Source organism: Callithrix jacchus, chromosome 6, assembly GCF_049354715.1.
Source record: "Callithrix jacchus isolate 240 chromosome 6, calJac240_pri, whole genome shotgun sequence".
NCBI lineage: Eukaryota > Metazoa > Chordata > Mammalia > Primates > Cebidae > Callithrix > Callithrix jacchus.
The window spans coordinates 149535326-149559966 of NC_133507.1; the positions used below are offsets into that span (position 1 = coordinate 149535326).

The 24641-nt window shown below is 36.8% G+C and overlaps 1 protein-coding gene across 17 annotated transcripts in view; it reads left to right on the forward strand.

The window, feature by feature from the left end:
- Positions 1-23371, forward strand: part of DAW1 (dynein assembly factor with WD repeats 1) — a 52103-nt gene extending 28732 nt beyond the window's left edge. For 7 of the 17 annotated variants that reach the window (XM_078328747.1, XM_078328748.1, XM_078328749.1 and 4 more), the window contains 5 exons: positions 1329-1435; positions 2302-2404; positions 3205-3319; positions 18033-18109; positions 20468-23371. In XM_078328747.1, the coding sequence (XP_078184873.1) occupies positions 1329-1435; positions 2302-2404; positions 3205-3319; positions 18033-18109; positions 20468-20746 (681 nt within the window). In that variant the 3' untranslated portion in view covers positions 20747-23371. The other 10 variants (XM_078328753.1, XM_035305954.3, XM_078328752.1 and 7 more) reach the window with 6 other exon arrangements.
- Positions 23372-24641: the final 1270 nt, after the last annotated feature.

Sequence of the window (24641 nt, forward strand, 5' to 3'; positions counted from 1 at the left end):
GTTCTTCCTATTTATTTTTAACTTTTATTGTTTTTTTTCCTAACCGCTAGGTCCTCCAGTATATTTATCTATTTTTAGAAAATTATTACTGTCTCTTCTTTCAGGCAAATGTTCAGGGAAAGGTCCCTGTTAATGCTGCACTTTCAACTAAAATGACTCCTTTTACAGACGTGCCTAATCGCACTTGATGTGATGGGTCCTGTTTGGCACACCTGTCTGTGCCAGAAAGTGCATTTGTTTTGCACACTTAGAATTCTAATATTCAACCACATTTCATTTTTGTCCTTTGAAATCAATGTTATAAATCAACTTTTCTAACTCTTCATATTATTTAAAAGTATAATTATGGGCCGGGTGTGGTGGCTCACACCTGTATTCCCAGCACTTTGGGAGGCCGAGGCTGGTGGATCACAAGTTTAGGAGTTGGAGACCAGCCTGACCAGCATGGTGAAGTCTCTACTACAAATAAAAAACTAGCTGGGCATTGTTGCATGTGCCTGTAATCCTAGCTACTCAGGAGGCTGAGGCAGGAGAATCACTTGAACCTGGGAGGCAGAGGTTGTGGTGGGCCGTGATTGTGTCACTGTACTCCAGCCTGGGTGACAGAGTGAGACTCTATCTCAAAACCAACCAACCACCACCAACGACAATGAAAAACCAAACAAAATATAATTATGTTACTTTACTAAGATAATTAAGGAATCAAGGGATATACGTATGCCAACCAGCATCCACTTATCAGAGTTTCAGAAGCTTCTGTAGAGAGGGCTTTCTTCCCATTGTGTCACAGTTTGATTCACTAACACTAGACAGTAACCAGCTGAAAGTCAGGCCAAAGGCAGGAATTTATCAATCTATTTCCTGCCAAGTTATCCTAATAATTTCCTTTTTAAAAGTAATCAGTTTTATTTCATACACTGTTTACTTTTACATACCATCTGTTATTAGCCAGTGGAGTCCGCAGCTCTGTAGTGTTTCCATGACAATGTAAAGGAAGGCCTCTAGTTTCCCCAAACACAACAGCTTTCTTTTGTTTTTAATCAACATTATTAAGTTAAATGGACTAGCTGTGTGTAAGTCACTAATTTTTAGTAACCTCACAGAGTTGGGCAGCCATTACCAAAACCTAGTTTTCAAACATTTCCATCACCCCCAAAAAGAAACCTGTGCCCATGTGCAGACACTCCCCATCCTCACCCCAGCCAGCTGCTGACCTCCTTTCCTAGAGCTCATCCTTCTCCAGCATTTCCTTTTAGACTATGATATTGAAAACTTGCAGAAATTGTATTATCTACAGGTGTATCTGACAATATCTGCTCTTTTTCTAGGGACATTCTGCGGAAATCGTCTCCTTGTCATTTAACACCTCAGGAGATAGAATCATGACTGGGTCTTTTGATCATACAGTTATAGTGTGGGACGCTGGTACGGGAAGGTAATTCTGAGTTCCTAAGAATTGTTTTAATCTGGGTCAGGAGGTTCAGAAAACCTCCTTTCATTTATTAGTTTAAGCTAATATCAATTAACTCTGCTTTTGATTCCATAAAAGTAGGCCATATTGAAAATGTAAGTTAATTCATTCTTGAAAGATATTTCTGATTCACAAAATATGTGCATTCTTTGAATTCTGAGCAACTAATGACAAACAGCAACATAAGAGGAGAACATTAGCAATAGTCTGGTTATATAGCTATTATTTATTCCATGGATTACATAATCAAATTTCAATGACTTATCATTATGTTAGGCATGAATATCATTCATAAATACAACTCTTAGTTAATTTCTCAAATTTAATTTAGTCCAAGAACTTCAATTTCCTTCCTAATGATTTTTGGTCCTAGTTGCTAGGATGCTAATTAAATTAGCATATTTGTGTTGGAAAACTCCGCTCTTGGATGTCTATGATTTAATAGAGGGGCTAATTATCAGGGGTAAGAAATGACAGAGAAAGAAGGGACTTTCAGTTACTTGATGCATAGTTTCTGAACAACCAAGGGTGCACTCATCTGGTGTAAGAATACTTCTTACTGCCTTTACTATTTGTTACCCACTTGTTTTTGAAATGTTGCCTTAAGTAGCATTATTTTGATAGTTTAAAATGTAAATACATTGTTGTTGAAATGAAATTATTAGTAGCTTCTTTTTGAGCAATAGTAAATCATACTTGTTTTATCAAATATATTATTTTGTAAAAACCAAAATTTAGATTAGCTTACACAGATGGGCTTGGCGCATTATTCATGTGCATATACTGAAGTAACATATCTTTCACTAGTTTTAATTATTTTTGTGTTGTAGGAAGGTACATACCTTAATTGGTCATTGTGCTGAGATTAGCAGTGCCTTATTCAATTGGGATTGCTCTTTAATATTAACTGGCTCTATGGACAAAACCTGCATGGTAAGCTAAATAAATATGTTTGCTTTGCTTTATATTGTGTGTATACTCTTTACTGTGTCAGATATCCGTTATAACATTAACACATTTCAAAGGTGATATAAAATGAAGATACTAATTTATAAATAATAATTGGTAATTTTTTAAATTTCAAGTTTTGGATTTTCCAAATTTGAAGGAATTATGATGTAGTAAAGCAATTCGAATTGCTTCAAGTGTATTAAATATCTTATGTAAGAAGGCATTTTATTTTTATTTAATATCCCACTGTTTGTTTATAGAACTTCAATGAGTAGGGTGACCCTCAAAGAGCTTCAAACACAGTGTTTCCTTGTCCCTAAGTTTCTACACTTAAAAATTGGTTGCTAAGAGATTATAGTATGGAATTATCGTTTGATTGTATAACAAATATATTATAATCTTATAATGTACTTTTCATTTTCTTACATTGTAGTTTTATATCAAGCTGGTAATTATTTGATGTCTTTCCTATAAAAAGAGCACAACTCTTTACCAACCAGTAAAGCATATACATTGAGATATTTTTTCTTTCTTCAATGTAGTGGCAGATTTTAAATGTCTGGCTTTGGTTTTCTCTGTGACCAAGGTGTGCCTTGCTTGTTGGTTGGCTGTGGTCTCTGGTCATGAATCAAAGGTAATCTAACTGAACATGCCAGAACTACACAAGTGATTTTTGCACAGTTATTTAACCAGCCATAAGCATGTCATGAAGACCACTGGCCGTCTTCACATTTTAGACAGAAAGTCAGTCTTTTTTTGTTTTTTATTTCTTTTAATTGTAGCTGTGGGATGCTACAAATGGAAAATGTATGGCAACCTTAACAGGCCATGAAGATGAAATACTAGACAGCTGCTTTGATTACACTGGCAAGCTTATTGCAACTGCTTCAGCCGATGGTAGGTGATCTGTTCATACTTTTAATTTGTGGAGCGATTTATGCCTTGCTTGGTAACCATGCATGATTCTACACTATAGGTCATTTCTTTGATGACCAGCTATGATAAAAATTGTCTCATCTCTATGGTGACCATGTATGTCACTATAGTATGTCTATATCATATAGCCGATAACCACATGTAATGTTATACAATGTCTGTGTCATCTTCTAGATAACAAGGTATATGAGGTATTTGTCATCTTCTTAATATCTGTGTATAATGCTATATTCTGGGTCACCTCCCTGATTATGTATGATGTTACCCTGTGTTGGCCTTTGTCAACTTGATTGCCATCAGTAGTGCTATAATCTCCTTTATAACCACATGTGCTGTTCCACTATGTCTACCACATCTTCGTGATAAGCATACATGATACTATGCTGTATGTTATCGCTTTGATTACCACTTGTGATTCTACACTATGTGTCATCTTACTGATAACCATCTATGGTGCTATCCTAGGTGTGCTTCATTTCTGTGATGGTCACAGGTGATACTACACTATACCTGTCATCTCCCTGTTGCCCACATGTGACGTGATACTGTGTTCGTCTCATCCCCTAAGGATCATGTTTATTTCTACATTACATCTGTATCATCTCGTTGAAAGTTGCATATTTTGCTACACTGTGTTTTTATTTATTCCTTTAAAACCACACTTGATGCTGGGCCATAGCTGCATCATATCCTTGATAATCATATATGATGTAAAACCATGAGTCACCTTGCTGACAAATATGTATGATACTAACACTATGTCCACATCATCTCATTGAAGCCACATGCATGCTATACAGTGTCTTTATTAGCTCATTGATGACCATTTGTATTGATGTACTATGCGTGCATTATGTCCTGGATAACATTTTATAATACTGAACAACAAGCCATTCCCATGGCAACCATGTATGATGTTATATTATGTGTCATCTCTTTGACAACTACATGTGATGATTTATTGTGTCTGCGCAATTTCTCTGGCAAATATTTATGACACTACCCTATGTCTGCAGCATATCCTGACAAACATGTGTTAACACTATGCAATTTATATATTATCTCCCTGACAATTTCTTATTTTACACTAAACTATGTCTATACCATGTCCTTGATAACCACATGGTACTATACTATGTCTCCCTCATCCTATGTCTCCATGGCAAGCATGTGTGATGCTATGCTAAGTGTATGTCATATCATGACATCACTTACCATCCATGATGTGGGATAACATAGGCATCACTTCATAGTTTATAGAAGTATGAACTATGCATTATCTTCCTGAAGACAACAGATGGTGCTAAACTACATCAATAAACCTAAACCTGATGACCACGTATGAAGCTACACCAAGTCTACGTTAGCTTTCTGATGACCACATATGATGCTATGTCGTGTCTGTGTCATGATCTGACTACTGGGTTTTAATTTACACTGTATCTGTTATCCTCTTTATGATAATGTAAGCTACTATACCATATCTTTAATTATTTATAACCATGTATAATATGATACTATTCCATGTCTTAGTATTTCTTAGAAATCCATGTATGATGCTATAGTGGTTATACTTCATTGTCCTGGCCAACGTGTCTGCAGGGTCCGCTATAGCACATCACCACCTTTAGAAAAACGTAGGAATCTACATTACGTCTGGATCATCTCTTTGAAATTGCTCATGACACAGTACTATGTTATGTCACATCCTTGAATACTATGTGTGATGCCGTATTAAGTGTCATATCCATTGTGAGCATGTGTGATATTGTACTGTGTTGACAACTTGATAACCTTGTGTCATGATAAAATATGTAATTTCACTGACCTCCATTTATAGTACTACACTATGATTATATCAGCTCCTGGACAATGATGTATGATGCTCGTGTTAGTCAAGATTTTTCAGAAAACATACATGTGTGTACACACACATGTATATACACACATATACACATGGATATATCCTATTGGTTCTGGTTTATACTATATATATATAATTTTATATATTTATATATATAATATATATTTATATATAATTTTATATTATGCATACTATGTATAATTCTGTGTATACTATATATAGTATATAACCAATAGTATATAGACACACACACACATATTTATATATGAAGGCTGAGAAGTCTTGCCATACACAGTCTGCAAGCTGGAGAATCGAATCAGTGGTGTAATTCAGTCCAAGTCTGAAAACCTAAAAAGTTGGGGGACCAGTGGTATAACTCTTAGTCTGAGGCCCAAAACTTAAGCGAACTAAGGAGGGCACTGGTTTCAGTCTCAGAGTCCGGGGATCTGAGAACCAGGAGCTCTGATGACTGCGGGTCAGAGAAGATGGATGTCCCAGCTCTGGAAGAGAGGGGAATTTCATTTTTCCTCTACCTTATGTAGTATCTGGGTCCTCAATGGATTGGATGATGCCTGCCCACATTGGTGAGGGTGGCTCTTTTTAACTCAGTTTAACACCCTCACAGACACACCCAGAAAAACATTAGTTTTACCAGCTCCTGGGTATCCCTTAACACAGTCAAGTTGACATATAAAATTAACCATCAAAATGCTGCACTGTGTCTGTGTATATCCTGTTACCTACATCACTACACTAAATCTGCGTCATCTGTTCCTGGGGCATCCTAAAACGTGTGTTATGCCTACATTATTCTTTGGTAGTCATATATGATGTTGTACTATGGTAATTTCCTTGATGATTATGTATGATGCCATATATATATATACATACACACACACACACATACACACACACATCAAGGCCAGCCATGGTGGCTCATGCTTGTAATTTCAACACTTTGGGAGGCCAAGGGGGGAAGATCACTTGAGGCCAGGAATTTGAGACCAGCCTGGGCAACATAGTGAGACCCCATCTCTACAAAACATTAAAACAAAAATTATCCAGGTGTGGTGGAGTGCACCTGTAGATCTAACTACTCAGTAAGCTGAGGAAAGTAACTTGAGCCCAGAAGTTCAAAGTTACAGTGAACTATGATTATGCCACTATACTTCAGTCTGAGTGACAGAGTGAGACCGTCTCCTTGATAAATACATTCATTGATGAACACACACACACACACACCCCCCTCATATTCTAAACAGCCATATCTGGTGTTACATTATTTGAAATATTTTGGAAATTATGTGTGATGTTATAGTATTACTGTATCACCACTCTAACAACCCCGTAAGATGCTATAATATATTACTTTATACTATTTCTGCATTAAATTCATGATCATTTATTACACTAGCCTACAATTCATCTCCAGGACAAACATATATGATACTACACTATGTCTGTGCCATTTGGAAAACAGGGTGTGATGATGCACTATTTTTGTGTTACTTCCCTGACTACTATTTATGATGCTGCAATATGTCTGCTTCATTTTCATGATAAGCACCTGTGACATTACAACAGCTCTGTGTCAAATCCATGGTATCCTCATATGACACAAAATTATAACATATATTTACATATTTTTATATATTACATGTAATTTTATATATTACATGTAATATATAATAAATATTAAAATTACATGTAGTATATAATGTGTAATTACATGTAATATATAATATATCATCATGTCATCACCCAGATACTTTTTTTTCTGCATCTGATCATCCATGAGACCCTGATATCTTGTGTGATACTATGCTGTGTGTCATCTCCCTGATAATGTATGATACCACTTTATATCTGCATTATCTCTCTGACAACCTAAGTAAACTTATACTATTTTTGGGCCATATGCTTGACAATTATATATGAAGCTATACTATATCTCATCATATTCTTGACAATGGATGAAACTATACTATACTTGAATATATTTTGTAATCATGTATAATTATATATATGTATATATACATATATATAAATTACATTCTGAGATACTGGGTATTAGGACTTCAACATATGAATTTTAAAAGGACACAATTCAGCACAGAATAGCACATATGACATACTGTGTGTTTGCTTCTTCTGCCTGGAGGATGCGTATTATTTTATGTTTTTATCATCTTCTTGAAACCACTTAAATTATGCTGTAACTTCATCATGCCCTTTACAAAGGGCTGTGCTATACCTCATTGGTGACATGTCCTCGTTATTTAAGGATGATGCTACAATATATTTACTTTGTTTCCCTGATGATCATTTCATTTGTAAGCACATGTTTTCATCCTCTCCTCGGCAACAACTTATAATTCTCCACTATGTCAGTGTCATTGCCTTGATAACCAAATGTACTCTTTCTGTATCGTCTTTCTGACTACCACATATGACACTGTATAACATATGTGTGATATCCCTGATAGCCACATGTGATGCTGTCTTATCTCTTACCTTTTTCTAGGGCCTTTACGAGATTGTACTATGTCTACGTCATCTCCCTTATGGCCACAAATGGCAACTACATTACATGTGCACCATCTCCCTGACCACATATGTCCCTGCACTGTCTGATTCATCTTTCTCATAACCATATATCTTGCTTCACTATGTGTATATCACTTCGTGACTACAGTGTTTGCTTCTGTGCTGTGTCTATATGTGTCTGTATCTATACTGTACACGACTCTGTGGTCTGCTATGCCATTACCATACCATACAAGGTGTGCACATTGTCCTTTTTGGAACCAAGTATAATGTTACATTATGCCTCATCTCCCTGGCCAACATGTAAAACGTCATGCTAAGTCTATGTCATCTTCTTTTTCTTTTTTCCTTTGAGATGGAGTCTCACTGTGTTACCCAGGCTGGAGTGCAGAGGCATGATCTTGGCTCACTGCAACCTCTGCCTCCTGGGTGAAGGCAGTTCTCCTGCTTCAGCCTCCCAAGTTATGTCACATTCTTGGCAATCATGTTTGATGTTATCCTGTGTGTTATCTCCCTGATCGCTGGATGTAATGCTTAACTGTGCCTGTGTCATCTGCTGCCACCAATATGTTATGCTACATACTGTGTTCCTTATCTTCTTGATGATCATGCATACTGCTGCACTGTGATATCTGTTTCATATCATTGGAGCCTGTACATTGCTACACTTTGTCTTCATCATCTCGGTGATGACCGCCTCTTATGCTTTGTTTGTATTCTTCATTCCCTTGAAAATGAAAATGTTTTCCTATGTCTCTGTCACCTTGTTGAAAACCATACGTAAACTATACTGCTTTCATCCCCTGCCTGTTAATCATGTAGGATGGTATATTCTGACTTAACTCCTTAATGATCATATAAAAAGCTGCCATGTGTCTGCAGTGATACACATGACAATTGTGAATTGTGTTCTCATATGTTTGCATCTATATGTCTTAGACAACTGTGTGTGCTGCAGTATCACTCCAGTTCTCTTTGGCAAACATGTGATGCCACATTTTAGGTCCTATCACTGATAATCATGTTTGATGCCCCACGATATCTGCATCATCTCTGACAGCTATGTCTTGTATAATAGCTATACTGCCTATAGCATCATAAGTGCTACAAAGGAGCTTGTAACATTTGACAAGCATGTATATTGCTAAACTATTTCTCTGTCATTTCCTTTACAATCACAATCATGCATGAGCCTGTACTCTGTCTGAATCATCTCCTAGATAAAAAAGTGATGTGCAATTTTAGGATTCATCTTTCAGAATCACACATGAGAAGATCATCTTGATTACCATTTGTGACACTATCCTTTGTTTGGGTCTTGATACCACCACGTGTTGTGTTAAAACACAACTGCATAATACTCTTCATAGCCCCATGTGATGTTATGCTATGTGTACTTCATTTCCTTAATAACTATAGATGATACTATAACTATAAAGTTATCTCCTTTATAACCATGTGTTATACCTCTCTGTTTTGAGTCATCACCTTGAAAACCACATGTGACATTATACTGTGTCTGTTTCATCATGTTGAAAACCACAAATAATGCCTTTCTTCTTGGTAATCACATATGATGCCTGTTGTTTATATGGACCAGCTCCTTTGTGACATTTATGATGCCATAATATAGGTTATTTGCATGAGGAAAACCTACAGTGCCACATTCATGTGTGTCATCTCCTTGATGTTCGTGTATAATGCTATCCTATGTGCCATTTTAAAATTCCAATATGTGATGGTACTTTACATGCACATCATCCCACTGATAACCATGTGATACTATACATGTGTCATCTCCTTGGAACTAAGTATGGTTTTAAAATCGATCTTTATAGAGTATTTGTACAGCACATATACATATATATATCCCTGCACTATGCTTATGTCATGCTCTTGATGGCTACTAGGATGCTACAGCGTCTGGGTCATCTCCTTGGTCATCATGTATGATATTACAATATGTTTATATCTTCTGCTTGAAGACAATCATTCTCTCTCTCTCTGTCTCTCTCTCTCTCTCTCTTTCATCTATTGGGAGAAAGTCATATATCTGTATCTCTCTCTATCACTGCATTAGTTCTACTCATCTACTCATATTCCTAAAGGCCTTTATAATGTGACAGTATTTATGTGGCGTTTCTTTGATAAACACATAGGACCTCACATCATGTCTGTGTCTACCTCATTTGTTTGAAAACCATGAGTGACATTGTGCTATATCTGCACTGCCTTCTTGATCAACAAATATGGTGCTATAGTGTGTCTTCATCATCTTTATAACTCTGTATGATCTTGGAACCTGGTCTTTTCCCTGATCCTGTACTGAGGATTATCCTATATTTTGGGTCATTTCTCTGACCATAATGTATGATGCCATAATATGTCTGCATCATAAACTTCATAACCATGGATGGTGCTATAATACTATATGCACCATCTCCTTAATATCCACATATGATGCTACACTGTGTGTACCAAATATACTATGTGTACCAAATCTCCTTTACTACCATTGATGACCTATGTTATTTGTCACCACTTTGATTACTACTTATGATTCTACACTGAGCCATCATATTGATATCCACATATGATGCCACTCTGTGTCATCTCTTTGAAAACTATGTGTGATGTTACACTCTGTGCTCCTTACATATGACATTACAGTAGATTATGTCATCTTCCTTATGCCCACATTTGGCATCATACTGTCTACCTCATCTCACTGATGATCACTTATGAGGATATGTGATGTCTGTTTCACCATCTGCATTAACATATATTGTGCTACATCTTATCAGAGTCATCACCTTGAAAACCACCTATGATGCTACATGTTTTCATCACCATCTTAAAATTTTTGTTGGGTTCAATACGATGTCTGTCTTAGATTATGTTGCACTAATGTATACCATCCATTTGCCAATCACATGATATGTTTGTGTCATTGATAATTATATATAATTCTAGGCTATAGGCCACCATGACAACCACGTATCATCCTATATTATGTCTGTGTCATCTTTTAATTTATTTACCACCTATGCTGTTACATTATGCCTTTTTCACCTTGAGAGCCACGTATGATACCTCTGTACTATGGCTAAACTCCCTGATGACAGTAATGCTACATAGTGTTCGCATCACACTCGACAAAAACGTATGGTGCCACACTGTCTGCATCATAATTTTATTAAGTATGTGTTATGATATAGTATTTCTGTAGCACATTAGATAAATATATGATGCTCTGCTTTTATTCATGTCTTGTAGTAATGTAAACTATATATGCATCCTTTCCTTGATGATGATATATGATGCTACACTATGATTTTATTATTTCTGCAGTATTCTCAAATGGTGATCTATTATGGATCATCTTTTTGATGGTAATGTATGGTGTTACTCTATGTACATGTCATCAACTTAGTACCATATATATGCTATTCTCTGTTTGCCTCTTTTTCTTGCTATCCATAAAGTACGCTATTTTATAGATCAGTTTCCTGATGACCATGTTTGATGCTGCGAGATGTCTGCATTATCCCTTTGAACACCAGTGGGATTAATACTATAACTACGTCTTTTCTGTGATGAACCTGTGTGTTGCTAACCATAACCTCTGAAAATCATCTCCTTGAGAATGATGTGCGATGCTATAACATATCCTGTCTGTAGTAAGTCCTATGATACCAGACTGTATTTGGGTCCTCTTAATAAAACTTTATGTACGTACTATGTTTCATCTCACTACTCCCAGTTAGTATGCTACAATATAATTGTCTCTGTCAATCATATGTGATGCTATCTTATGTGTGAGATCCTTAATAACTATAACCACATACAATGTTACACTATTGTCTATATCATGTCCTTAAAAACTCCTTATGATATTATGTTGTAGTTTATCTCATTTAGGACAGTTTACAATACTACAATGTTTGCGCCATCACCTTGAAAGTTACATAGGATTATACATTATATCTGCATATTTTCACAATAACTGTTTTACCAGTCACATATTTCTAGTAAACATTTGTGATATTTAAATCTTTGTGATTTCCCTGACAGCCATGTATGATGTAACATTATGTCTTACTTGTCTTACTGAGGCCCTGTATGATTATATACTATATCTGTGCAATTACCCTGAAAACAATATACTGCCACACTATATCTAATAATGTAATCATCTCCTTGACAACCACTTACGGTTGTATACTAGGTCTCTATTGTTTTTAACAACAATCAATAAATTTATACTACATTTACATCAATTTTAAAATAATGATATATGATATGCGTAATATCACTGATGACAGTATTTGATGCCTCAAGATGTCTGTGTCATCACCTTGAAAACTATATATGGTGCAACACTATATATGCAAAATCTGCTTGAGAAGTACATATGGTGCGGTTATGACTGCGTTATCTCTTTGTTGGCTAGGTATGATGTTTAAGCCAAGGTTGTTCTCGTTGATAATCACATATTATCAATGTCAATGTGCATGCCATCTACTTGGAAACCAAGTATGATGCTATACTATTTCTCTGTCATCTCCTTGATAACCTCATAGAGTGCTATATTATTTTGCATAATCTTCTAGACAATTACACATGATAATCATGGATGTGTCATATCCATGATGGTCATGTATACTATATTATGTGGGTATCATCTTTCTGTAGTCCACATATGACCCTACACTGTGTCTCCATTATTTTCTTGATGGTCATATATGATGCTACACTATGTCTTTTTCATCTACTTAACAATGATCACACATCAGGCTATACTATGTCTGCATTATCTCCTTTAAATCTTCACATGATGTACAGCATGTCTATATTAACATTCTGACTTCTGTGTAGGAAACTACTATACATCTGGATAATATTATCATGTACAATGCTACACTGTGCATGTGTCATCTCCGTGGTTCTGACCTATGTCTGTATAATCTCCTCGTCAACAATGTGTGACACTGCACCATATCTGCTTTATCTGCCTGATAACTACATTTGACCCTGTACTATGTTTGTGTCATCTCTCTGACCATATGTGACACTAAGCTATGTCTGTGTCATCTCCCTCATGACCATGCATGACACTACTCTATGTCTATATCATCTCTGTGTTGACCACATATGACACTATGTTATATCTGTGTCACCCCTGTGATATGTGTCATGCTGCATTATGACCATGTCATTGCTTGACAACCATACATTATGTCTACACCATCATCTCTTTGAAAGGTACATATGCCTGTCTGATTCCTCTGGTGACTACATTCTTCTGATTCTTCTGATTCCTCTGGTGACTACATGTGGTGGCTCTACATTGTGTCAGCATAAACTGCTTGATATTTAAGAGATTCTGGAAGTTCATCCATCCATTGACAGACAATTTAAGTTCTTTATATATCTTGGTTACTATGACTAATACTGCAATGAGTATTGGGGTGCAGATATCGCCTCAAGATACTGAGTTTATTTTCTTTGGATGTGTACCCAGTAGAGGGATTGCTGGGTGGTATGGTAGCTCTATTTTAATTTTTTTGAGGAGCCTTCATACTGTTTTCCATACGGCTATACCAATTAGCATTCCCACTAGCAGCATTCAGGGGTTTCTTTTTCTCTACACTTTTGCTAACATTTTAAAATCTTTTGTCTTTTTGACAATAACCATCCTAAGTGTAGGGTGGTATCTCATGTGGTTTTGATATGCATTTTTCTAATGATTAGTGAAATGAGCACCTTTTCATATGTATCTGTTGGCCAGTAGTATGTCTTCTTTGGAAAAGTATATTCAGGTTCTTTGCCTATTTTTATTTTTATTTTTCTATTGAGTTGTGTGAACTGTATTTAGGAAGTTAACTGCTTATCACATATGTGATTTGTAAACATTTTCTCCCATTTCATGGGTTGCCTTTTCATTTTTAAAATTATTTCCTTGGCTGTGCAGTAGCCTTTACTTTCATGTGGTCCCATTTGTTTATTTTTGGTTTTGTTGCCTGTGCTTTTGGCGTCACGTCCAAAAAAATCATTGCCAAGACCAATGTCAAGGTGGCTTTTATATTGTCTTCTAGAAGTTATACAGTTTTGTATCTTGTGTTCATCTTTAATTTATTTAGGGTTAATTTTCGCAAATGGTGTAATATTCTTCAGCATGTGGCTATCCAGTTTCCCCAGCATCATTTAATAAAGAGATTTTCCTTTCCCCACTGTGTATTTTTGTTGCCTTTGTTAAAGAATAGTTGGCCAAATATGTGTGAGTTCATTTCTAGGCTTTCTGTTGGTCTACGTGTCTGTTTTTATGCCAGTAGTATTTTGATTACTATAGCTTTGTAGTATAGCCAAGATATGGGAACAGCCAAAGTGTTCATCGACAGATAAATGGATAAAGAAATGTGAGATATATATACATATGTATATAAATTTATATATATAAATATAATTTATAATTATATATAATTATATTTATATATAAATATAATTTATTTTATTATAATAAATAATTTACTATATATTATATATAATAAAATATAATAAATATAATATATAATATAATATATAATAATATATAATTTATTATATTAATATTTATATATATAATTAATATATGTTATAATATATATTATAATTATATATAAAATATATATACATATAAAAAATTATATTTATATATATTTATACATATATAAATTATATTTATATATATTTTTATATATATATAAATAAATTTATATATATATAAATTAAAAATAGGCAAAGAACCTAAATAGACTTTTCCGAAGAAGACATACTAGTGGCCAACAGGTACATGTGAAAAGGTGCTCATTTCACTAATATAATAATAATATATATATAATATAGCATATATATACATAGTAAAATATTTTTATTTTAGCCATAAAAGAAGAAACATTGCCATTTGTGACAATATGGATGAACCTGGAGGATTTACATAAAATAAACCAGACACGAAAGGACAAAATACTGTATGATATGTATGATATAGTTTGATGTGAAATCTAAAAAAGTTGAACTCATGAAGATGGAGTTGGAGCATGGCTACTAGGGGTCAAGGGGTGTGAAAAAATGGGGAGATGTTGGTCAAAGGGTACAAACTTTAAGTTGTAAGAAGAACAGGTTCTGAGGATCTAAGATATAGCATGGGTGGTGGTGGATGTGCTAATTAACTTGATTTTGATGTCATTACACACTGTATATAAAATCATCATACTGTACAATTTGAATATATATAATTTTTGTTTGTCAATAATAAAAATGTAAAATAGAACTTATAAGAAGACTTTTTTAAGACAGCAGTTCTCCTTTTTTATTCAATTAATAATTGCGTAACTTTATTCCCTGTATGCCTCAAAATCTCTAATAAAGATTATATTTGCTGAGTAGACAAACTCAAAGTTGTAGAACCTAGATATGTGATTTGCTGGCTGAGGGATTATGAGCAAGGATTTTATTTTTACTTATTAATTTTTAATTTTACTTTAAGTTCTAGGATACATGTGCAGAATGTGCAGGTTTGTTGCATAGGTACACATGTACCATCATGGTTTGCTGCACCTATCAACCCATCATCTAGGTTTTAAGCACCTCATGCATTAGGTATTTGCCCTAATGCTCTCCCTCCCCTTACCCTCCACTCCTGGACAGGGCCTGGTTTGTGATGTTTCCTTCCCTGTGTCCGTGTGTTCTCATTGTTCAACTCCCACTTATGAGTGAGAACATGCAGTGTTTGATTTTCTGTCCCGTGTTAGTTTGCCGAGAATGATGGCTTCCAGCTTTTTTCATCCATGTCCATGCAAAATCATGAACTAATTCGTTTTTATGGCTGCAAGGAAATTCTTCTATAAAAAAATTCTGGCAAAAACGAAACACCTTGTGACTAACATTCTTTTAACTAGTCACATATCCTTATGTTATAATCAGGTATAGAATTTTATTGGTGATGTATTGTAATTATACAGTATTTCATTGTCTCTCTTCAAAATTACATTTGCATGCTTGCTGTCCTACTCACTAGGACTTTTCAAAGGTGATCCCTTGCTCATGCATAAGTCTTCCTTATACCCTAGAATGAAAATATCCTGAGGTTGGAGAATTTTATTTTTTAAAATAACTATTTACTTTTATTATCTTCTTATAGGTTCTGGCTTTTAATAATCATAGCTTAACTGTAATTAGTCTACCCTTTTCATTTTAAATATCATTCTTATTGATAGAAAGACTTGAAAGACTTAATGATATGCACTAAAATATCTACTTTGTGCCAGGAATTGTTTTAGGAATATGGGATATTTGAGTGAACAAAAGAGATAGAAATCCCTGCCTTTGTGGAGTTACGTTGTGAAGGGGGAGGCAGACCATATGTAATGCCATACTCGTATCTTATACGGAATGTTAGATTATGTGGAATGTTCGACTTTGTAAAATGCTAGAAGTTGGTCCACATTAGGAGGAGGTAAAAAGGCAGAATTGAAGAATCAGGATTCTTAGGGGGAATTAGATTAAAATCAAGCTCAATTCTAGTTTTGTTTTCTCTATAATCTGTCATTTGCTCTGGCCATGGTAATTTTATTCTTCCTTTGTTTAATAAAACATTCCTTTGAAAATATCTTTTTTTTTCTTTTCTCATGTTTTGTAAACCTTTTCTCATTGTATGTTTCCTAGAAAGTCTTGATGCTTAGAAAAACCTTTTAAAATTTATCTCTGGTCTTTGCTCCTAATTCCCTTCTTAAAATTTAGATCTCATCCAACAGTTACCTGTGCAGCAACATCTATGTGTGTATGTATATATGTATATATATAAATATATGTATTTATACCCTTTTTCTTCTTCATTGGAATTATTCTCAAGGCTGTTTTTTTGTTTCTTTAGTTGTATTCCTATCTGTAAAAAAAATTACAGTGTTGCAGGCTATATTATTTCTGAGTTTTCTGAAGTTTAGAAATATAGTTATATAAAATTAAGAGTATAGATCTATGCAGGACATTCTCGTTCATGTTATTGACTCTGAAAACAAATTGGTCACTTCCCTTTAAGGCTTTTGAAATGTCCAACTAAATTTCAAGTTATATATTTTTAAATCACATTAATTCTAAATAGAGAGTTTTATTTTGTGTACTTCCTTGTGAAGTTGACATTATCAGAAAGGCAAGTAAAAATTTGTTAAGATATTTTACTTGTCTCTGGATATAAATCAAGTAACTACAATTTTGTGTCCTTGCTATATCTGACTAGTATGTAATGCTATAATTACAGATTTAAAAAAGCAGCCTTCATCTGGCAAGGCAAATTGTAACTTTTCTTCCAACACAAATTTTACTACTCATGTTTTTCTCTTTCAATACTTATTTAACTTATTCATCCTTTACTTCTAAGGAAATGTCCATAGTACTTATTCCATCAATTTCTCTATCCATCATCCATCCATCCGCCCACCCATCTGTCCATCCATCCATCCACACATCTGTCCATCCATCCATCCTTCCATCCATCCATCTGTCCATCCATCCATCCACACATCTGTCCATCCATCCATCCTTCCATCCATCCATCTGTCCATCCATCCATCCACACATCTGTCCATCCATCCATCCATCCATCCATCCATCCATCCATCCGTCCACACATCTGTCCATCCATCCATCCATCCATCCATCCATCCATCCAACAGCTATTTATTGAATGGCTACTATATGTTTGGCACTTTTGGCTGCTGGAGGCAGAGGAGGAACAAAGCATTCTATTAGCTTTTTTTGTGGAAAAGGGTTTTTGGAGCCTGTTCTTTACCTGTTGAGTAGCGGCCGATGCTCCTTCTTAGAATGTTCCTTGTGCACCTCACAGAAACTCAGACTCACACCTGGTGTATCATGCTGGTCTTGCTGCTTATTTCATCACCTGCCTCTTGAAACTTGCTTTAATTCTTCTTTTTCTCTTAAAGTTTTTTCTTTCTGGATTCCTGTTTCTTACTCTCTTTTCTACCTTGGAATGTACTGTTTCTTCTAATAAGCTCAGGACTAGAGAGAAGCTTCCTTTCACCCTCTCCTGCAGTAGGACCAGCTGGCATTTAGAATATTAACTATCTGGCTCTCACCACAGGCAAGAAGACTAACTAGCACAGAGCTCATGTGTCAGAGGGATAGATATTTATACAATGCCAGGTCTTTTATCCAAAGTTCTGTATTTAACATGAATTTATATGTATCCTCACCCCTCTCAAAAAGGAACAGCAAGAATTTTCAGTGCAGCCACAAGAAAATGCATTGCCAAACTGGAAGGCCATGAAGGTGATATTTCAAAGGTGAGTTACTTTCTCATTTGGAAAAGTGTATTTACTTTCAAAAAATAAAGAGCATGGCCTGGGTGCAGTGCCTCACATGTATAATCCCAGCACTTCCGGAGGGAGAGGTGAGAAGATTGGGTGAGACCAGGAGGTCAAGACCAGCCTGGGCAATATAGGGATACCCCACCTCTATAAAAAACAAACGAAATTAGCTGCACATGATGTTGTGTACCTGTAGTCCCACCTACTCTAGAGGCTGAGGCAGGAGGATTGCTTGAGCCCAGGAGGTCAAGGCTGCAGTGAGCTGTGATTACACCACCAAATTCCAGCCTGGGTGACTAAGCAAGACCTTATCTAAAAAAAAAAAAAAAAAAAAAAAAAAAAAAAAAAAAAAAAAAAAAGAGCATGCTTAGTGTAAGTAGGTCTATTGGAACTGAAGTACTAAGGTTTGTTCAGTTGTCTCATTTTTTTCTAGAAATCACTTACCTAAAGACTTTAATTTTAACTGTGTCCTCAAACTTAGCATAATAAATGATTTTGAAAACCTCTTGAAAAGTATGGAGCAGCATTCTCCTCCACTGTCAGCAAAAGATTTAGTTAGCTGAAAATACTTACTACAGTAATTTAAGGAGTGTGTAAAGTGCTTTTCCTGGTTCCGGTAAACACATACATTTATGTTATGCAAAAAATATGCTGTGTAGCAAGTATCAAGTGCTCTGTAAATTAGAGCAATTGAGGAAGTAGTTCCTGAAAACATTTAACACCTAAAGTCTAAAATTATTCATTTTGGAACTACAAAGCTGTATCTTAGGATTTTGTATAAACTTCCCCCAAAAGATCATTCACGGAGCAGGCCTACCCAGTCAGCAGTCCGAAGTTTAGATGTGTCATCTGAACTTCGTAGAGAAGGCTAGGACTTGGTGGCTGTCACCTCCCACCTCAGCACAATCCCTTGGTTTCCTGTCTGAGATCAGATTTGTTCTTGCTTTATAAAACATCAGCTTGATGGCTTTAGGTTTCTGAAGGCTTCAGCTAGACCCTGGAACTCTCCCCCATGCTGTACCCTTGGCCTTCCTCCTCTGTGCCTACCGCTGGTGGTCATTGCCCTCTTGGTCAGTGGTGGTCTCCAGGGCACGCAGACCATGGTGTCTTCATAAGCTGGGAGGCTTATGGATGGCAGGAAGGGATGGAAAAGTGGGCTGTGGCAGGCGTGATGAGGAGGAAGCCCGGCCCATGTTTCTGAGTGTCTGGCTAGGTAGCTATTGATACGCCTGGGATGTCCCCTCCAGAAGTACATGTCTATTTTCACGAATGACTGAACATAAATAATTCTCTAGTGCTATTTTCTTAAATTTTATGCTTTTTAAGTGAATATATTACTTATTGAATTGACATCTGGTAAGGGCATTTCTATGGGGTGCAAAGCTAAAGTATTCACTCATTCAGCAAACACGTTTAGAGAGTGTTCTGTGTGCTGGGCATTGCACAGCCCCTGGTAACACAGTGATAAAAACAGATATGGCCCTGCCCTCCTCAAATCTTCAGTCATCGAGAAGATGGCCTGAATCACTATCTTCTGGTGATTAGAGAGAGATGTAAGCGTGATGCCCAAAGGAATGCAGGACTAACACGTTCCTTTGAGGGTCACTCAGATACCACTTGGCAGCACCTGGCACATGGGAGGCATAGAAGCATATTTATGGAAATGCTATATTTGGGGTGGCAGTAGATGAGAACATCCTTTCTTACAGGTTCTGACATTCACTTATTCTATGGCACAGATTAGAGAAGAATCTATGTGCTTTTTTTTTTTTTTTTTTTTTTAATTCGAGATGGAATGTTGCTCTGTCATCCAGGCTGGAGTACAGTGGTGCGATCTCAGCTCATTGTGACCTCCACCTCCTGCGTTCAAGCACTTCTCCTGCCTCAGCCTCTGGAGTAGCTGTGACTGCAGGCACACACCACCGTGCCTGGCTAATTTTTGGATTTGTAGTAGGACGGGGTTTTATCATGTTGGCCAGGCTGGTCTTGAACTCCTGACCTGTATCTGCACCAGGGCCCTGCCTCTTCGCATGGAGAAGGGCATCGTGCATCTTTGGAAAGAAGCTGGGTGCAGAATATTCAAATTATAAGGATCCTTTGGTCTTTATTCTTACCAATGTGAGGAGTAGGCAATTAAATTTTCTCTCTGGATTTTAATTTCCATGTATTAGTCCCTGAAATATATTTTTTCCATCATGAAGAAATGGTTCTATGCAAGAATAAATACCAGACTAGGAAGGTGACATGTGCTTAGTAATGCTCTCTTTTTGCTGGTAAAAAATATGTTCAGAACCACTACACAAAGCTGTTATCAGTTTTCTTTCTCTTTTGCAGATTTCTTTCAACCCTCAAGGGAACCGTCTTCTAACCGGCAGCTCTGACAAAACAGCTAGAATCTGGGATGCTCAGACAGGCCAGTGCCTCCAGGTTCTTGAGGGGCACACAGATGAAATCTTTTCATGTGCTTTCAACTATAAAGGCAACATAGTCATTACAGGTATGGAAGACATCAACACCATAGATTTATTTTTTCTTGATTGGCTGTTAGAGTTCCCAAGCTTAATACTAAAAAGAGTTCATCCCCATCCCCTCCCTCTGTTCTGGAGTCACTAGCTCATCCTGGCCTGCCCTCATACTTTCATTATTTAACTTTAGTTTTATTAGGACCCGCAGGAGTAAGCTCTGCCATTGACTGTAGTAAGGCTTTGTGAACTTTGAATTTTGTTTGCTCTAGATAAGGTAACAGTTTGACAGCCTGCCTTACTGGTTACTAAATTTCCCCAGTTGTTGTCTGTCAATTGAATGGTTAACATTTAGTCAGCCAGGTTCATTGGCTCATGCTAACAATCTTGGTGCTTTGAAGAGGCTGAGGCAGAAAGAATGCTTGAGGCCGGCCTGGGCAACATAATGAGACTCTGTCTCTACAAAAAAATAGAGCATTAGCTGGGCATGGTGGCATGTACTTTTAGTCCCAGCTACTCAGGAGGCTGAGGCTGGAGGATCAGTTGAGCCAAGGAGTTGGAGGCTTCAGTGAGCTATGATCATGCCACTGCACTGCAGTCTGGGTGACAGAGTAAGACCCTGTCACAAGAAAAAAATTCCATTTCTGTCGGTCAGTGTTAGCAACCAAAACAAGTCAGGATCAAAATTCTCCCTAGTTGGCTTTACAGCCCATTAGAGATTTAGGCTTTGAGCAGAGTTGATTTCTTTCAGTTGTCCCCTGCTAAAGCACTAATGTTTGGGGGGAAAAGAACATTCTAATCTGATGATCTTCAAAATCTTTGTGATTATGATTTTCTAGTGTTAACTAAGATGTAGGTACTTGAAAAGCACTGGGAAAAGAAGCCATAGATTTTTATTGTGAACACAGTATCAAATCCTTCCTGTTGATGAGAAAAGAGGTGAGGGTCTGTGATGGAGGGCACAGGGCACTCCTGCAGGGAGTGAGAAAGAAGGAAGACCAGCCTTTCCTGGTCCAAATGGCCTTGTGTGAGGCTGGCTCTGCAGCACCTCTTCCCTTAACTAGTTTTCACAGAAGACCCCGGAGAGTTTAGGGAAAGAATACTGGTCGTTGTGCCTTGTTTTGGTGCTGGCACATAAATTCCTGAGTGCTTCTAAGATACTGCTGATTAACTTAGTGTGTCCCAAAGCACCAAGTGCTTAACCTTGGCTCACTAGACAACAGCGTATTAGAATGGCATGACGCTTCTGTCTTTCCATTGATAAAGCAATTACGTTATTTGAAAGAATCTACTATATTTTCTGAGTGGACCCATGTGTGATTAACTGCAGGTATTTTGTAGTGGGTTGTCAGGGGCTGGGTTTAGAATCACAAAGTAGATGGCAGAAAAGTAGCTGTCATGCTGTTTATGTTTTTTGAAATGTGAAGTGTCGTTTTGTGGGATATGGTTTTTTTTTTAATTAATTTTTTTTTAATGAATTATTGTCAGGTGGTCACTCAGCTCACCAACTGAGCTAACCGGCCACCTGATGGGATATGATTTTTATAGGCTTTCCTAGTTCCTAAGGCACTCACACTTCTTATACTGATGTTATGTGCCTAGTTCCTGAAGGTGAGAAAACCAGTAGTACCCACTGATGATGAGAAAAAAACTCCTAAAATTTTGAAATGTTCCAGAGTGATATGTCTTGCCTCCTCCTAGGCTTATCCCCCAAACCTGGAGATATTCAAAGTCAGGCCGGGCATGGTGACTCATGCCTGTAGTCCCAGCACTGTGGGAGGCCGAGGATTGTGCGTCACCTGAGGTCAGGAGTTCAAGACCAGCCTGACCAATATGGTGAAACCCCATCTCTACTAAAAATACAAAAATTAGCCGGGTGTGGTGGTGCACGCCTGTAGTCCCAGCTACTGGGGAGGCTGAAACAGGAGAATTGCTTGAACCTGGGAGGCAGAGGTTGCAGTGAGCTGAGATTGTGCCACTGCATTCCAGCCTGGGTGACAGAGTGAGACTCTGTCTCAAAAAAAAGTCACTGTACTTTCACTGGGTGGGGATGTTTGAGGGAAGGGCAAAGGGGATGACTAAGGTGGCTGCATTCTCAGGTTCTTTTTCATTCTAAGAAGCCATGAATCTTGCTAATGTGAGTGGAATGTGTACCTGCTTAATTTACAACTAGCTGGTATCATGAAAAACAAAATCACTACTTCAAAAATGCTTGAGCTGCTCAGAGACTGCAGCTAGCCACGGAGAACCTAGCCCATGTAACACATTGCTAATTACCAATAACCGGAAAATGTCAACTTGTAGAAAGGGAGAATGAGCTGGATGAAATGAAGAAAATATGACTCTGTGAAATCTGTTTTGTTAGGGAGCAAGGATAATACCTGTAGGATATGGCGTTGACTGAGGAAGCTGTCAGTGAGCAGCCTTGCTAGCAACGGTAATCAAGAACTTGAGCTTCATAAACAGCAGCTCTTTGAATATTTCTTATGCTTTCTCTTTTTCTACATGTCAGCTATTTATACAACTGTCCTTTATTTCACGGATACGACCATTAAACATGACGAAGTTATGTCACTCCTATATCATTATTTGATGGAGATGGCAGGACACAGTATAGTGTTTGGCTAATGCCACCAGTTATTTCATTTGTGTTTGTTTTTTTGAAAAACATTAAGATACTGATAAAGGAAACGACAATGATTTAACAACGTGTCTCCTGGATTCTACTTTGAAGCCTATTGTTATAATTTCTGTTGAATAAAGTGTTTGGAGGAAATTCCTTGTCCATTGTACATCTGTATTTATGATGTATGTATTTTTTTTTTGGAAGGGAGGGATGAAGGAAGGGAGGAAGGGGGGGAAGGGAGGGAGGGAGGGAAGGGAAGGAAGGAATTCAAGCAATGAGAGAGACATTGCCGACCTGGATCTAGAGGTTTACAAGTTGATTTCTTTTTTTCTTGAGTGAAGGAAAGAAGAAAAAAATGAGTAAAGGAGAGGAAGAAAGAAGAAGAGAAAGAGGGAGAATGAGTGGAAATATTGCTTTATTCTTAAAAAAAATGGGTATTAATAATGGCCAATCAATGTTTCATTTAAACCTATGAGTATGTGTGATGTGGTATTGACTAGAATGTATATTTTGTGTATTTGAAGTGGAGAGCTCTATAAATATTTATTAAGTTTACTTGTTCCGGATCTGAGTTCGAGTCCTTGATATCCTTATTAATTTTCTGTCTCATTGTGTCTAAGTCTCTATGTATCTGGGTGTTAGGATCGTTAGCTCTTGTTGTTGCATTGATGTATGTTTTTAAGGTGAAATAAGGGAAATACCGTGGATCTTATTTAATAGCAAATATCTTCTGTATTGATACATTGAAAAAATGTTGGTAGGTTTATTTCTAAGGTAAAGTTAAACAGAATATTCAGACTATTGCATTTAAAAATCACAGTGGCTCACACCTGTCATCCTAGTGCCTTGGGAGGCCCAGGCAGTTGGATCACTTGAGGTTAGGAGTTTGAACCAGCCTGGCCAACAGGGTGAAACCCCATCTCTACTAAAAAAAAAAGTTAGGTCGGTATGGTGGTGGGTGCCTATAGTCACAGCCACTCAGGAGGCTGAGTCAGGAGAATTGCTTGAACCTAGGAGGCAGAGGTTGCAGTGAGCTCAGATTGAGCCACTACACTTCAGGCTAGGCGACAGAGACTCCGTCTCTCTCTCTCTCTCTCTCTCTCTCTCTCTCTCTCTCTCTCTCTCTCTCTCACACACACACACACACACACACACAATAAATAAATAAAATCTGGATGGAAAACTATTGAAGTGTGAGAGATAATGATCAAACACCAACCTGAGTACTGCTGAAATATTTTACAATGTTTTTTAAAATCTTGGTTTGTGTAAAGGTGCCCAAATGCATATTAACATTAATGTTAAAAGAAAAGCACAAGCTGCAACTGATGAGGCTTGAATCTGAAGCGAGAGAATGCCTGATTATCTTATAAAATCATTTTTTAAAAAGCTTCATTGAGATGTAATCGATATATAAAAT